General features: G+C 39.2%; 1 protein-coding gene across 5 annotated transcripts in view; it reads left to right on the top strand.

Annotated features, from left to right (window-relative positions):
* Positions 1-17,882, top strand: part of mgmt (O-6-methylguanine-DNA methyltransferase) — a 407,371-nt gene that overhangs the window by 79,561 nt on the left and 309,928 nt on the right. For all 5 annotated transcript variants that reach the window (XM_059947676.1, XM_059947675.1, XM_059947672.1 and 2 more), the window contains one exon: positions 11,693-11,829. In XM_059947676.1, the coding sequence (XP_059803659.1) occupies positions 11,693-11,829 (137 nt within the window). The remainder of the gene's footprint in view (positions 1-11,692; positions 11,830-17,882) is intronic.

Genomic DNA, 17,882 nt, shown 5'->3' with positions numbered 1-17,882 from the left:
TTTTCCATTTTAAATCAAGATTTTCAGAAGTAAATTGTTAAATATTAAACTGTTTCTTGCGAAGCTCAGGCACTAATAATGATTCAAGTCTTTTTTTTTGTTAGCTTATAAAGAGCATTTCTTTAGGGCACTGCATTTGTCACCCAATTCTGAACTGCAAAAAAAAAGGCAATAGTAGGAAGAGACTAAGTAAAGATGTCTAAAGTCAATGAAGAATGGTATTTTGAACGGTAAATTCTGCAGGCAAAATAAGCAAAAGATAACTTTGACATTGTGAAAGTATCGCAGCAGAGATAGATGGTATCATAGGTATTAACAGGAAAGTCATAGGCTGGAAGTGAATGTGCTTCTATGGAAGCTGTAAATCTGAAGATCAGGGCCACAGGGTGACACTTTATCATCTGAATCATTTGAACTCGAGCCTTAGTTATAAAGGACTGACACTTCTTAAATGGATGAAGTACTGGGTCACTGCAATAGAGGAAAAAAAGGTACATATCTAAGATACACCTGAGTAGTATGTCAATCTCGAGATTAGCAATCATATGGGTCATGCCTTTTTAAAAGCATGATTTATAACAAAAGCTTCAACTTTCCAAATTTAATGGGAGATGTGAAAGGAAATTTTTGTTTTTGCTCCACTCATTTAAAGCTCACAGTAAATAGTGTGTCATTTAAGCTTTAGGCTCTCAGATGTTAAATATTTTATTCATATGACATAGGATTATCTAGTTAACTGCTCTCCAAGTGATCCTGGATTCAGGAAACTGCATCGCGGCCAGGGACTATTTTAATTTATTATTTTTTTTAGAGGAAAGCCTTCAAGAAACAATGCATTACTTTGCTCTATCCTTTATATCTTGTAGAGCCGTTCTTTCCATGTTTTGTACTTCTTGGCTTCTGTCATGTTATTTCTGCCTGTACGATTTCATGTAATTCAATAGCAATGATGAATATTTTAAAAGTGAAATTTAAAAATGCATCAAACCAGAGAAAATGCTATCATGCATACTATTTTTGCATAAAGAAAAATAACATGATTAAAACATTTGAGAACTCAAAGTGTTGATTTTGTTTGATTTAACTTCCTTTCCATTTCAGTGTGAAACTTTGGTGGACAATTCATTTCAAATAGTAATATTTTAGAAAGTATTTGCAATTTGAAGCCCTGCAAAAACAATTTACAAATTGTTGTTTTGTTTGATTTTGTAGTGTAGAGTGATCAAATTGAACACCGTTTCAGTTATTTTGCCTCTGGTAAAACCTTGACATGAGCCCACATCAATCCAGCTAACCTGGCAACAATAGTGCCCTGACTGTTTACCACTGGTTTTGATAAGTAGATTGTGTGTGCATGCTTGAATGATATAGTCAGTGCCATTTTGCCTCCTCCAGTACTGGTACTGAAAAGTTGGGATATCATGTTATAACAATACATAACGTGTTACAACAGTACAAGACATTGGCGAGGCCACACTTGGAGTATTGTTTGCAGTTCTGGTTCCCCAACTATTGGAAGCATGTGATTAAACTGAAAAGAATGCAGAAAAAAATCATAAGGATGTTAACCAGAACCTGAAGGTCTGAGTTGTAAGGAGAGAATGAATATACGGAGACTGTGTTCCCTGGAGTGAAGAAGACTGTGTCTATGTACGAGGAGTGTAGAAGGCCTTCTCTATGTTCCTGATGATCTACATACCTCTATATAAAATCATGAAGAGCATAGATAAGGTAAATGATCATACTTTTTTAGTCACAGACTAGGAGAGTGTAAGACTAGAGGATATCGATTTAAGAAGAGAAAAGAAAAATTTAAAGAGGACATGAGTAAGTTTTTCACATACTGTACGTGGGATGAGCTGGCAGTGGAAATGGTAGAGACGGGTAACAATTAGACACGTACATGGATCGAGAAAATTTAGAGGGATATGGAACAAATGCAGGCAAATGGGTCTAGTTCAGGGAGGCAGTTTGGTCAGCGTGGACGAGCTGGTCTGAAGGGTCTGTTTCCGTGCTGTGTAACTCGATGACTAATCCTCTTCCGATAAGATGGTGGTGTGCTCAGACACAGCGGCCACTCCAGATCCAATCTACAGTGCGTTTGTTCACCCTTATGTCTTATTTACAATTACAAGTCACTGCTGGATGCTAAGAATATCAAGAACTGTACCATTGCAACTCCAAATGCTTCGGAGCCTTCTCCCAGATGGCAGGAGGGAGATTGTATGAGGGGTGCATGGGGCTCCATCATGGGTACTAGCCTCTGTAGTATCCAAGATATTGTCAAGGAGCGGTGCCCAGAAAGGTGTTGGCCACATCATTAAGGACGCCAACCATCCAGGACATCCCTTCTTCTCATTGTTACTATCAGGAAGGAGGTACAGAAGCCTGAAGACACATACTCAGTGATTCAGGAACAGCTTCTTCCACTCTGCCATTCGATTTCTAAATGAACATTGAACCCATGGACACTAGCTCACTACTTTTTTATTTTTGTTTTTGCACTACTTATTTTATTTATTTAATATACATATATATACTTAGTGCTATTCAGATTTTACCCAATATTATCATATATTGCATTGTACTGTTGCCACTAAGTTAATAAATTCCTTGACATATGCTGGTGATATTAAACCTGATTCTGAAACTTGAACTTGATGCTATTTGAAGAAATGTGACTGATGCACTAGACCAGTGGTTCCCAAACCACTTGGGATACCACTCCCTTATCTCCCAGCCCACATACCCTCTCATTTTTGGGTCATTATATAAAAACTATGAAGAATTTTTTTATTTATGATTAACTGAAAGAAACTAGAAAATGTAAATTCAAAGTAGTGACAAATAATTGCAGTAACAATTGGCCGGCCGGTGGCGCAATGGCATCAGCTCCCGACTCTGGAGCAAAAGCTCCTGAGTTCGAATCCAAGTCGGGCCACTCCCGAGCACGCTTTCTATCCGTGCCGGGTTGAGCGTTGAGCTACCTACTCGGCCTCGCGAAGGAAAAGGGTTGAGTCAGGAACGTTCATATTGTGACCCACTTAATCTGAAAAGAGACAAATCCTGACACCACACACCAAGAATGGCTGACTGTCTGGTGCGACACACTAAATAAAAAATTGCAGAAATCATTCAAATTTTAGAGCGTACATTATTAGTCCAACTATTTACTATTTAATTTATTTTTCACCTTTTAATGAGATGGATGGGCTAGGTGCAGTGATATCAGCTTTTTAACATCAGACTGAATGTTACTCAGAAGGAGTCTCAGTTACTTATGTTCACTAATTTGCAGTCTATTTCATTGCTTTAGAGGGATTGGAAAGGGTGAGCAGTTTCAAGTTTCTGGGTGTCGAAGTCTGAAGATCTATCAAGTTGCACATTGATGCAATTATAAAGAAAGCACAACAGTGGCTGTATTTCATCAGGAGTTTGAGGAGATTTGGTATGCTACCAAAAGCTCTTGCAGATTTCCATGGATGTACTGAGGAGCCCATTCTACTGGTTGCATCAACGTCTGGTGCGGAGGAGTGACTGCAGAGGATCCTAAAAAGTTGCAAATTCAGGTAGCTCCATCAAGCATCGAGGACATCTTCAAAAGGCAATGTCTCAAAAAGGTGGCGTCTAACATTGAGGATCCCCATCACCCAGGACATGCCCTCTTCTAATGCTACTTTCAGGAGGAACTACGTGAGCCTGAAGACATACACTTGTAGTTAGAAACAGCTTCTTTCCCTCCGCCATCAGATTTCTGAATGGACAATGAAGCCCTTTACATTATCTCATTATATTATTTTGTTCTCTTTTTGCACTACGTATTTAATTTAACTTTAAAAAATATATTTCATTGTTCATATTTCATATATTTCATTGGGCTATGGAAGGAAACTGGAGCACCCAGGGAAAACCCATGCATTCCATGGGTCGGGGAGGTACAGAGATTCTTTATAGAATGGTGTCTGAGGTAAACTCCAAACTCCGAGTGCCCTGAGCTGTAATAGCGTTGTGCTAATCGCTCCACTACTGTGGCACCCATCTTTAGGACCCTTGCTCGACATGCAGCAGTTGACCTCTGTCAGCAATGTTCTCCAATCAACATTGTATAATTCTGCTATTTCTTTCTCTCACTTCAGGAGTTATACAAAGCGCACTGCCTGGTTCCTTCTACATAATTATAGAATGCTTATTGGTTAAGATTGCTGGCATAGAGGTGATGCACCATCAATAACTCTTGGAGACATGAGGCGAGATATAGGCTTTTATTGGCTGGAAGAAAGAACAAGCAGCAATTGAGCACCACACTGCATCCTGGAGACTGAGGTCGGGGCGGTGTCTCCAATCGCCTTTATACTGGGGTCTGTGAGAGGAGCCACGGTCAGTGAGAGGAGCCACAGGAGCAGTCAGCAGGGGGTGGGGGGGGCGTGTCCAGACAGTTATAAGTAGTTCACCACAAGAGGTACTGCAGGTAGAGCAAGAATCCTACTTCATTCAAAGTTTTTACCATGGAAAATATGTTCTGCTCAAGAAAGTGTCACAAACCTGACACCAGAACATATAATAAAACACAGATGCTGCAAACCTGAAGTAAAAACACAGGATGTGTGGAACACTGAGCATGTCAAACTGCATATGTGGAAAGAAAAATATTTAATGTGTCCAGTCATCAAAGGGTCATATATCTGAAATGTTCACTCTTTCCAAAATTGTTGTGTGACCTGCAAAGTGTTTCCAGCATTTTCAGTGGATATTACAGACCTTGAAAACTTGATATTTTGTAAAGAGTTTATTTGTTGAACAAAGCAGATTTTTGAGGAAAACTATCTTTATTAATGTGTGTATTCCCAGTCACACTATGAAGATGACTTTGGCACCCTACTGTTTCCATCTTGCAATCTCATTACTCTCTTGCAGTTCTACCCCAACATATGTAATTGCAGAAGATGATTTAATAAGGGTTCTCAGTTAAAGTATTTTCTCTATGAAAATGAACTACTAGCTGATCGAACTTCTTACAATTCAAGCTTTTCTAGCTAAGTCCCAAATGATTCCTCAGAACTCTTGACAACGCAATCATTTGAACATATTCTGAACCATGGCTGTCTAGTCTTCCTATGATTACTTTTCCTCGGGTTATATTATTATACATTACAAAAAATTGGGTAAATGACAGATGTACATTTATGTGGAAATAACCTAAGAGTAGTGGATAGATGGATCTCTATTCCTGCTTAAATAGTAAAGAAAATCTTCCAAAATATAAAATTTGATTGCCGTTAAGTTGCTACTTTTCAATGCATTCTACAACCAGTCTTCTCACACCATATGTTTTGACCATTTTTACTTCACATCATTTCATATCATTTCTATTGTATCTTGAAAATCCATGAATATATCCTCTACCACAGTGATTTACCCATTAAAAATGTGATCAAAGAATTAATTAATGTAACAAATGAACTTAAAATGTCATACTTAGATGATATTTTAGAAAAATTTCTGTTTGTATATCTTATTTCTTGAGTAAAAATTCTGGTGCCTTTCAAATGATCAATATTAATTCAGAATATATATCTTTACAGGTTTTTATCATACCTTCCTTTGCTTTGGAGACAGAAATTCTATTTGCTGTGTTCCATTTGTGTGAAGCTATTCACTTCCGAATCCTATCCTCCCTGAACCCTAAACCCATATTTATCTGATCAAGTTTGTCCCCAGATTCCTTTTCCCTAGATTATTCCAACTAAACTGCTGAAAGTTCAACCTCTATTTGTGGCTTCATACTTTTTGCTTTGGTGATTATGTTACTCGGGTACTGTGTCCTTCTTTGAAATAATCCAACAGTCTTTCATGCCAATTGCTGCACTTTTCCAGGTGTCTTTTCTCCTCAAAAGTATTTGAATATATTGTGCCTTTGAAATCTGTGCCAATGTTTCCCCAAACTTTTTGCTTTGATCTCTCCAAATAGATTTTTTTTTAACATAGCATAGAAAGCCTTTGGCTCACAATGCTGTGCCGGACATGTACTTACTTTAGAAATTACCTAGGATTACCCATAGCCCTCTATTTTTCTAAGCCCCATGTACCTATCCAGGAGTCTCTTAAAAGACCCTATCATATCCATCTCCATCACTGCTGCCGGCAGCCCATTCCACAAACTCACCACTCTGTGTACAAACAACTTACCGCTGACATCTCCTCTGTACCTACTTCCAAGCACGTTAGAACTGTGCCCTCTCATGTTAGCCATTTCAGCCCTGGGAAAAAACTTCTGACTACCCACATGATCAATGCTCTCATCCTTTTGTATTCTTTTGCCCCATGACATGATCACCGCCACTAATATCCTTCCCTATAATATTGGAAAAACACAGTCTGTCCATCTTAATTATTCTTGACTTTTCTTTTGCCTTTTTGTTTTCCATTTCCTTCCATCATTGTGTTCCTAGACATCCAGTTCCATTCTTATCTATCCATCTCTGGTTTCAAATCAACCCCAGTGCTGTCTCAAAGATCTGGTCTTGTGTCTGACCTAGTTCTCATCTCCAAGTTGTCCCTTTGAAATATCATTTAAAAAGACAGCATCAGTTTCTACATCTATACCAACAAGTGTTACTGAACCCTATCCATTCATCATCTTCCCTTACCATTCTAAGTTGTCAGAATGCTTATCTGCCATAAAGAACAATAAAAAAAATCTCATTCATTAAATTTGGGAAAGACCAAAGCCATTGTGATTGGTCCGTATTGTTAAATTTTGTTGGTCTCCCTAACAGCTGTGTGACCTGAAACAGATGTTCACAACCTACCTGTCAGATCTGACACTATAGGAACTTTGGCTATTTATGTAATAGCGTTAGAATGGTTTCTTTCCAAATTGGTGTATCTTCTAACTCAATCACTCCATTCCCTCATCTGCTTTTGAAAACCTCATCTATCCTTTGTTTACGTTTGCCTATTCCAGTATACTCCTGGTTGGTCTCCATTCCTCCAAGAGGACCACAAACTTGTCGTGGTTTGAAGGCTTGCGTGCCTCTATGACCTGGAGAGCTATGTTGGCTGAAGTCAGGGCTTATGCTTTGACTCTTGGAAGAGTCACCCATGCCAAACATATCAAAGGTTAGAGGACAGCCTAAGAGTGGTCCATTAGTCCTGCAGGTTCAGGGGTTCAGCTCAGGGTTAACAACCCTGACTGGTCAACAAAAATTGTCATGGAAACAGCAATGAAGAATCCTATATCTGTGCACAGAAACACAGAAGAGCTTCATTGTTGCCCTAAATACCAGTGGCATAACAGGCAGTAACTGGTATCTGTCATCTTTTCCATAGTAATATAGAACATTCAAACTTCACCTCTATACTTGCTGACCTTCATTGGTTTCTGTTCAAAATAAAACTCCTTGATTTTTAAAGAATGCTGAGACAGGCTTTCTGCTCTCTAGCTTCAATCTCTTCCATTTTATAACCTTCTAGGATGCCTGTATTCTTTCAGTTTATTCCCAGCTCTACTATCAGCAAGCATGCTTTCAGGTGCCTTAACTCAAAGCTCTGGAATCCCATTTCTAAATCCTTCAGGCTCTCTGTCTTCCTTTTAAAATGCTTCTTAAAATTAGTCTCTTTGACCAAAGCTTTTGAACATTCCTGATTTTATCCTGTGTAGCTCAGCATAAAATAATGCTTGATAATGTTCATAAAGTGCCTTGGGAAGTTTTATCTGTTTGAAGGTGCTGTACTGTATAAACTAAATCTTTGTTTTTCCTTTAATTGCTTTTATTCTTCAAATTGTCCGCATTCATGAGTTCTAGATTATTTTATGCTAAAACATTTTCAAAGTTGCTTATTTATTTGAGATACAGCCAGAGTAGACCCAGTTACCGCACTCCCCCAACCCAGATTTAACCATAGTCTAATCACAGGACAATTTACAATGACCAATTAACCTCCCAGTTGGTATGTCTTTGGATTGTGGGAGGAAACTGGAGCACCCAGAGGAAACCCACGTGGTAATGGGGAGAAGGTACAAGCTCCTTACAAACAGCGGCGGGAATGAAACCAGGTCGCTGATAATGCAAAGCGTCATGCTAACCACTATGCTCTCGTGCCACCCCTACCAGATTTGGCCTAAAATGACTGCTTGTTCTATGAGAAAGGTATAACATGACAAGAAATTGTCCTCTTTTGATGTAGTAGTGAATAGTCTTTAGTGTTTCTGGTAAAGTACCTGGTGCACAAAGTGATGGACAGAAACTGCAATCTGAAGAAGCACGCACAAAGTGCTAGAGGAACTCATCAAATCAGGCAGCATCTATGGAGAGGAATAAACAGTCAACATTTCGGGCTGAGATCCTTTATTGGGACGTAAACTGAAATCTAAAATAAACAATACAGGAACACTAATTTCCAAACAAAGTCATTTTTTTTTTCTGTATTTGGAATTGGGAGTGCACCTAATGTTCTGCTGTAATCAGTAGTGGGTTACTATAGTTTTTCAGTTCCAATAAGAATGGGAGATTAGTTGTCACAAATGCCTAATTCCATAGCAGTTGTAATCAAAACCAGACTGCAGGTGGTTTTCTGTAATCTTCTTAATGCAAATTATTTTCTGCAGGAGTAAAGTGTCTGATTTGAACGAGGGAAGTTTATAGCATAGAAAGAAAGCCCCTAACAGTAACCTTATTGTCATCCATGGCTTCCTTTAAATAATCCTGGACCAGAACCAGTGGGAATATTGTCAATCGTCCTGGGTTTGCAGAAGACTCTGATCGCAAACCTGAGTATCAGATAGATTCAGCTAAATTAAGTTCCCGTCTCCTGCAGTAGGAGGAGTTAGTCACTCAGTAAATGAAGGCAAATAAAAAAAGGCAGCAGGTGGGAAGATCAACTTAATATGGGTGGGGTGTTAAAATCCAACCCTACAGAACAAGGGTGTTCTGAACTTTAGCAACAATTGCTGCAGCACTTTGGTGCTAACAGATGCTTTGGCATGCAAGTATTAAATCCGTTCTTTCCTCTATAGATCTGAAAATATTTCATTAAAAATTTGAAATAATTATGTTGTCCTTTGCTGCTGTAGATGAATGAGAGAAGTTCAATTTTGCTTTCCCACAATGCTATTAAATTTACTCCAACCCTTCAGAATAGAAAGCAACAGCAGTTTTATTTTGAGACTAAAAAAAATGAAACCAACCAAATTAAATAAAATATAGAGTTCAGGGAGTGAGCCCAAGGCAATAATTTAATCCTTGGGCTCAGTTAATATTCATAAATCACAGATGTCATCTGAACACCTTGATTTGATTATAATCTTGTTACTCTTCAATCTTAGGTGTACGTTTTTCTAATATAGAATTGTGTGCCATTTATGCATGACAAGGTGCCATGTTTTGATAGGAAATGAAACACGTATTTTTCCCCATTTTTCATTTAGTGACATCATCAAAAGCTTCCAAGTTGGAGCACTTCCATACTATCTTGAATAAGAAGCCAGAATTCTAACTTTCTTAAGGAGTGAGTTCCAAGCGTATAGAGAAGAGCACATTTTCCGGTGCATCAAATCGGGCTGTCTGCACTGTGACAGGTGTATTGGCTGATTACTGAAGTGGATTCCTTGTCACGCTGCAGGAAGGGTGCTGTTAAAATAACTCTCATAGTTTAAGTTAAGTGATTAATCTTAGATCAAAAAACAACTTTATCTGCTGGGCTTATGCCTTCTACAATAAGGATAGAATAATTGAATCAATTTCATTTAAGGTATCTTGAGGAATAATCTAGGTTACGGATTCCCAATCTGGGGTCCATGGACCCTTTGTGTAGTGGTATTGATCCATGGAATTAAAAGCTTTGGAACCCATGGTCAAGGTTATATGTTAACTACATAGCATAGTTTTGACCGTATTCTAGATGCAAACATTGATTAAGACCATTTCAATTGCTTTATTTCCTGACTTCTTTGAATTATTTTGTACAAAGCTACATTCATTCTTAATTGAAACATCTTCACTTCAAAGTTTCAAAGTGCATTTATTCAAAGTACATTTATTATCAAAGAATGTATAAATTTTACAATCTTGAAATTTGTTTGCTTACAGGTAGCTACAAAGCAAGAAACCAGAAAGAACCCAATTAAAAAAATACAGGCCACCCGATGCGCAACAGAAAGGGAAAAAAACTGCAAATCATAAGTGGCAGGATTGGGTGGAGGGGAAATTGTGTAGGGGAGTAGCTGAAAGAGTTGGATCAGCTTTCTAGGATTTGACTCGTCGTAGTTTCAAATTGGGTTTTATCTGCTTCAGTTCTGAGATGAACTGATGGATGTGCTGTGCTTTAGATTTCCAGAAGGCAGTGCTACATCGAAAGTTGTTTTGGGAAATCAAAGGCCATAGTGTAGGAGGTTGGCTTTTGGAGTGGATAAGACAGTAGGTTAGCAGGAAACAGAGAGCAGGTATAGTTCTCTTTCTGTTTTACAAGATGTAACAAGTGATATGTTCCTGGAATCCCAACTTTTTTTTACAATTTATATGAAAAGCTTGGATGAAGACCCCAAAGGACTGATTGAGAAATTTTCTGATTAAGATGTAATTGTTGGTTACTGTTTCTGGGAATTTGCTTTCTATAGATTTGGCATGCAGTTTGTACTCAACAATAATCACCTTGCGTTCGAAGTATCTCATTTTAAAGCACTATGTGAAGTTCCGAATGTGAAAACTTGTGTATAAGGCTAAACATGACTTTCCTTTCTGTCATATGCTGGTATACAGTCCTTTAGTCTTGTACCTTTCTACATCTAAAGACAATGAAGTGCTGTATAGAATCACAGAATTACTTTGGCTTGAAAGCTTAAGCTTATTAAGTCCACACTAGCTACAAATAGATAAATTTTGCCAGTCCCATTGCCTTGCTCTTTCCCTGTAACTCTGCAAATTAGTCTCTTTCAAATGCTCTCCAATTCTTTTCTGAAAAGCACTGAACCACCAGAGCCGCAGTAAAAATTGGCCCCTAGGTTCAATGGATCCAAGCATTGTAGGTACCAAGGGAAGGCAGAATAGACTTCAACATTAGGTTTATTTTCATTGATGTACTTCTAATCAATGATGGAAAACATATAGTACAGCTTTTGGCAAGGAGAGGGATGTTTCTGAGAAACAAAAGCATGTTTCCTGCCTGTGAGCTACAGTACTTTCAGAAGAAGAGCCAGGTAGCAGAAAAAAAATGTTGATTTCCTTGCCAAAGGATAACCATAAAAGCAGGACTTGTTTATCTGAAGGTCTCCAGTGTGAGCTCTGCCCACAGCTTGCCAGCACTTGGCATAGCGCAGTAATTGCTCTGTGAGGAAAGCGCAACCTTATCTAGCATTGCCTCATTGCTCAATTGAAGTGGAGTTAGGGAGAGATGCAGCGCTTAAAAAAAACCAGGTCTTGGGAAAAATCAGGGATAAATAGAAAAAAGGAATTTCGTATGATGGAAAGGTTGCATGCTAACAATCCTTAACAGTTAAAATAAATTTATTTTATCCACCCACAGTCATTGCCATCTAACCCGCTAACTTCCATAACACTTTTCTGAGTACGAGGACATTAATGAACCACAAGCACTAAGGGAATGAGGTAGTTTTGCAAGTAATTAATAGCTGTTTTAAGACTGGTATATAATTGCTGCCTCACCATTTGTAAGGATCCATGATTTGTTCATGTAGGTTGGCAAGAGCAACATAAAAGACTGCAAGCAGATGACAGCAATTCTGGAAAGTCCTATTGGTGCCATCCAAGTATCTGGCTGTGAAGAAGGTATTCACTCCATACAGCTCCAGGAGAATTTTGTACCCAAGGACAGGTGAGTAAATTATTGATTTTCAATTACTTAATTAATTATTGTTACAGTAAAGCACCTACTGAGGATTTCATTATGATTCAAACTCTTACCAAATAATAAACCAAAAACTGTTTTAGAGGAGGTACTGTATGAGGATGGCCTCATTAAAGCCTTGTGTTCCATTTATTGGATGGTAAGTTTAGCCTAATATAGGCCATTCCTCCAAATACTCATGTTTGTGTTGATCGTTTGAAACATAGAAGTTTAATTTTGACTGTTAATTTTTAACGAATGTAAAGACGAGTGTCAATATTAGATCTTAAGACATAGGAGCAGAATTAATTTGTTCAGCCCATTGAGTCTGGTCTGCCATTTGATCACCACTGATTTATTTTCCCTTTCAATCCCACTCTCCTGCCTTCTCTTCATAACCATTATTGCCCTTACTAATCAAGATCTTATTAACCTCCCCTTTAAATACACCCTACTCAGCCGTCAGTGTAAGTGAATTTCACAGATTCACCATCCTTTGGCTAAAGGGAATGGCACGGCACAATCTGTTGTTAGATTTTAAAGACCTGGCACAATACAAATGAAAAAGTGGAAATGTGTACAGTAATTGAATTTTGTCAATGGAAACACAGAAGCTCAGCGTCAGGAATTAAATGAATAAATAAATAGACTCCAAGTTCCGAAATAAGGGCGAGAAAACATTTTAAGGAATCTCAGTAAATAATGAAAGTAAAAGTGAATGGATTAGAATTGCAGGTAACACACTAACATCTTTTGTTGGGTGTTGTAATCCAGGTGGTATCATATTATGTGCTGCTGTGATTTATTAGGTGAAATTTTGCTGGAAAAATAACATGGTGTGAACAGCGTAAGAGATAGGAGCAGAATTAGGCCATTCGGCCTATCAGGTCTGCTCTGCCATTTCATCGTGGCTGATCGATTTTCACTTTATAAGACCATGTGTCATTATTGATATAGAAGTCAATCACTAAGCTGAGGTAGGAAAGTGCTCCAATGAATATTGAATAGTCTCAAGTAGATTAATATTTATGCACACTATTGTTAGTTTCCTGAAAATGGTACTTGTGCTTTAACCTCTGCTTGACTTTCCCAATTGCACATTTAAAATCCATTAAAATTACCACAGAAAGTTAAGTCTTGGAATTGCCAGTGCAAGTACTATTTTAATGATGCAATAATTGTTAATAAATGTCAATCAGACTCTCTTGTCCAGAAAGTAAACAATTCAAATGTGGAATCTCTTTTTTCAAGTTGCAAATTGTTGAAATTCTGAACATAATACAGTGTATTCTAGGTTAGTTGGGCCATCGGTTAATCGGATCAAATTTTTAATAACAAAAACTAATCGAGAAAATAGCTAGCTCTCCATCATTTATTTGGAAGTCTATACCGCTTAATTGGCACACGAGACTGCTGCCAAACAGTTTCCAATTAGCATCAGTCTTGCGCATTGGCATGGCTGTTAGATACTAGACACGTTTAGAGGAAGCAGTGTTTAAGTAGCATCAGTTGTGTGTATTTATGTTCAAAAAGCAGTGATTTTTGCGACTGATAGTTGCCGAGAAATAGGCAGTAAGCCAATTCAGAACTGTTTTGAATACTGCAGTTTCAAGCATTGAGGATTGGAGATGCCAGAAACAAAAGTGAAACAATTTCACTACTTCAACTAGTTAGGAACTATGAAGAATTTGAAGGTAACGGCAATCATCTTGAATGTTGCAAATGAAAATGAAGATTTCGAGCATGCAATCGGCAAAAGCAATATATAAAGGCTGTCCATGATCTAAACTAGATTTTGTTCATTTACAGTCAATCAAAAGAACATGGCAGCATACACTGGCTGAATTCCTCTTTCGATAACAGAACTTCTATCTCTCTTGTGCACCCAAAGGTCTTCTTGTATTTGCTGTGCATTGCCAGCTCTCACTCCTAGCTAAGTTGTAGGCAAAATATTTGAAATCCATTCTTTCACAAGGTGCATGAACAGCTGTGTATTTCTATGATTCAATAAGTGTGCTACTCTTCAGCAGTTAGTTCCTGTATCTGTATTATGAATCCATTGACTGGGTAACTTCTGAGTAGTAATGTTGTCTTGCACTGAATTTTACAGCTGAAATGAAATGGAATATAGTACATCATTCCACCTGAATAGATAGATAGGCAGATGCATTTTTGTCACAATCGATTATTGGAGTTTTCAAGCCTTCCTGTGTGAGAATAGGCTTTACAAACAGTACTGTTGGAATCAGAATCTATTAGCTGATCCTCCGTGATGGCAAACTGAATCTGATCAATGTGTGATCTGTATTATTTGCATTTTTGTACTAAGTCAAGCCAATCATTGAAAATCCCTTAGTAGTATAAACTGTTCCACCAATATGCATCATTTGGTACAGCAAGCTTTTTTATAAAAACATTCACTATTTAAGATGAAAAACAATGTCTCTGAATGTGTATAATCAGCAGTTTGTGTGCAATAATTAGACTACATTCCTAAATACAGTACTTTAGTGTGAAGTTTTATTATGGTACAAATACTTAATCTATTGTAATGATAAGTGAGAAAAATAATCTTTGAATGGATTCAAATGGACATGTGCTCCTATTATTCATAACTTCCGGCAGAATGCAGTTAAAAATGTTGTAATTTTGAGTTCATGAAGTTACCCAATGTATTCGCACCTTTCAGCGCTTCTCTCCTTCCCTTTCCTATTCTTTCATCTTCCCTCTTCCTTCCCAGCTTTGGCCCACAGCGCTGACTGTTTATTCATGTCCATAGATGCTGCTTGAGTTCTTCCAGGATTTTGTGTGTGTGTGTGGCTCTAGGTCTGTTGTCCTGTGGCCCTTCAAGTATTTTTCAAATGTGTTGAGTGTTTCTGTCTTTATTTCTCCGTCCGAGCAGTGGTTAGAAGATCACCATTATCATCTGGTTAAAAACATATCTCCTCAACTCTCTTTTGATTCGTTAGCTAATTACTTAAAATCTTTGACCCTGCTGAGGGTATTAGCACTTTCAATGTACTTTATTGAAGTCTTTTGTAAATATATACAGCTCACTTCAGTCTCCTCCGTTCTAAATGAAAAAACAGCCCTACTTTAAACAATCTGTCATCAGTGATAAATTATCTCAGTCCTGGTAACATCCTGGTAAATCTCCCTACACTGCTCCAGCATTGACACATACTTGCTGTGAATAGAGCTGCACTCCAGCAGTGGTGCTAGTATAATCTCTCTCAGCTATCCAGTTGACTAGGACTTAGCGGAGACTAGTGGCCAGTGCGACAGCCAGCCAATCAGAACAATGAGTTGGACCAATATAAAGGGCAGGCACACAGCAGAAATGACACTCAATTATGTGCTGATGATATCACCTTGACTGGTGACAAAATGTTTACGACCCAACCTCCAGGCTTGGCAAATAAGCAGCCAGCCTGAGCTACCAATCTTTTCTTTCATTTCAAATTATCTCTGCTCTTATGTTTTATGCCTCAATTAATTCAGGAAAGACACCTTTAATTTGATTTTAGCTACTTTATTGAACTGTTGTCTACCATTAAGGATCTATGAACATATATTTGTATGGTGCCTCTATTCCTCCACACCACTTGCTATCCTTCCAGGTTGCAACCCCCCCTCCCCCCAGCATTTCTTTTGACTAAATTCTATTTCCCATTTTTCCACTTATTTAATCAGAGCATAAATATTTTCCTGTAGTTTAAAAAACTCCCTCTTCATTGTTAGTCACATGGCTAAGTTCTGAATCATCTACAAACTTAATTTTCATGTCCTCTACATGAATTAATATATATTAATTATATAAATATTATATTACAAAAAAGCAAGAAATTGGAAATCATTTTTGTGGACGCCACCTAGAACCTGACTGAAACTGTTATAAAACCTTTACTTATCTTGCAATAATGCATTACTGTCACTGTTTTACTTGGAGCTAAAGTGTACTGCTTATTTGGTAATTATACCCTCATTGTGGCATTTAAACATATGGTCACTTTGAGCAGATATTCCATCTAGCTACTAGGGCTTCTGATGAATTTACAATTGCTGAAGGGAAGTCGCAAAGTCTGGCACTGGTTTAATCTGGCAGTGGTATCTCCTGTTGTGCTGCCCATGTTGCTGTCTGTTTCTGAGCTGTGCCAGTGTCCCTTGTGGAATCTTAACAGGCAGTGCACATGTCAGAGCTCTTGTGTTGGGAAGCCTGCCTACAGAGCCCAGGTTGACACAAGTACAGAGTGACCCCATTCAAGTGAATGGGAGAACAGTAGGCAGACCTTATCTGATTTGATGAAGTCAGATGAAATGTATTTCTCACGTTTTAAGTATCTTTACCGGAAGTGGTATAGGCAGGCACAATTACTAGGTTTATAAGACAATTGGATGGGTACATGGGTAGGAAAGGATAGAGTGATCTGGGCCAAACAGTTAAATTGGACTTACCTGCCTTGTTTAACTTGGGTGAGTTGGGTTGAAAGGCCTGGTTCTGTGCTAGATAGCTGGATGACTTTTGTGAAATTCTGCTAAACTGGCATGCTTGTGACTTTGATGCTGTGGAATCAGCAGATTTTCAGACCCATCAGACTTTATTCTAGTAACTGTCCAACATACCCTTTTACATAATTATTTTTTAGATGTTGCACAGAAGAAAATTTTCCCTTGAATCTAGTAAACGAAAGGGAAATGAGGACCTGGTAAGTTTGTAAGGAGCATGGGGAACAGAGCCAGCTGAGATAAAAAAGGGGGAGCAAGACAACTAAGACCTTAGTGAGTGGTCAGGAAGTAGAGTGACTGGGGCCTCAGTGTGGTCAGGAAGGGCAGTGACTGGGGCCTCAGTGAGTGGTCAGGAAGGGCAGGGACTGGGGCCTCAGTGTGGTCAGGAAGGGCAGTGACTGGGGCCTCAGTGAGTGGTCAGGAAGGGCAGTGACTGGGGCCTCAGTGTGGTCAGGAAGGGCAGTGACTGGGGCCTCAGTGAGTGGTCAGGAAGCCAGTGACTGGGGCCTCAGTGTGGTCAGGAAGGGCAGTGACTGGGGCCTCAGTGAGTGGTCAGGAAGGGCAGGGACTGGGGCCTCAGTGAGTGGTCAGGAAGGGCAGGGACTGGGGCCTCAGTGAGTGGTCAGGAAGTAGAGTGACTGGGGCCTCAGTGAGTGGTTGGGAAGCAGAGTGACTGGGGCCTCAGTGAGTGGTTGGGAAGCAGAGTGACTGGGGCCTCAGTGAGTGGTCAGGAAGCTGAGTGACTGGGGCCTCAGTGAGTGGTTGGGAAGCAGAGTGACTGGGGCCTCAGTGAGTGGTCAGAAAGAGCAGGGACTGGGGCCTCAGTGAGTGGTCAGGAAGGGCAGGGACTGGGTTCCCTTTGAGTGGGTAGGGAGTGCTGCAAACATCACCTGCAGAGCCGGATATGTCAGATGTCAGGTATCACGGTTACTGGAGAGCCAGATTGTGAATGATGGGAGTTTTATTGGAAATGTTTTTTGTGATCTTTATTTCACGATCTAGCTTTGGAAAAAAAAAACATTTTTCATTGTTTTCAGTCCTCAGCTTCAGGGTATTTTAGAATGTTGGTGAATGGTTTCTTTAATTTCAGCAGCAGCTGGAGGGTATTTGGGTGGGGCATCATCGGTTGCCAGAATCATTGTGTGAGAGGAACTGGCCACTTACACGGAGAGAGATCCTGCATTCCAAGGGGAAACTGGACCCCAAGCATGGGTTTTGAAACAGTGTAATGAGGTCACATGCTATCCGCCCTCAGCTGACGAAGCTGATCTTCATGTTCAGTGAAACTTGGAAATAGCATTGAGAGTAGCAGGAATGTAGGGTATGTCAGTATCTGTCACTGGGAGTGGCTTGGTAATGTCACCACTGATGGGGTTGCTGGAGCCACCAAGGAATAGTTGGCAGATTGGATCTGCAGCCAGTTGTGAGTGAAGCAACACAAGAGGTAAATTTATTCAATCATGGCCTCATTAATCTACCTATCCATTTTGGCCTTAAACTCCCAGAAACTTGCTTCCTCCGTGGTAGTACCACGG

This window comes from Hypanus sabinus, chromosome 22 (genome assembly GCF_030144855.1).
Source record: "Hypanus sabinus isolate sHypSab1 chromosome 22, sHypSab1.hap1, whole genome shotgun sequence".
In the NCBI taxonomy this organism is placed as follows: Eukaryota; Metazoa; Chordata; class Chondrichthyes; order Myliobatiformes; family Dasyatidae; genus Hypanus; species Hypanus sabinus.
The sequence above is the reverse complement of the archived record's forward strand: the minus strand, read 5'-3'. Positions and strand labels throughout refer to the sequence as shown.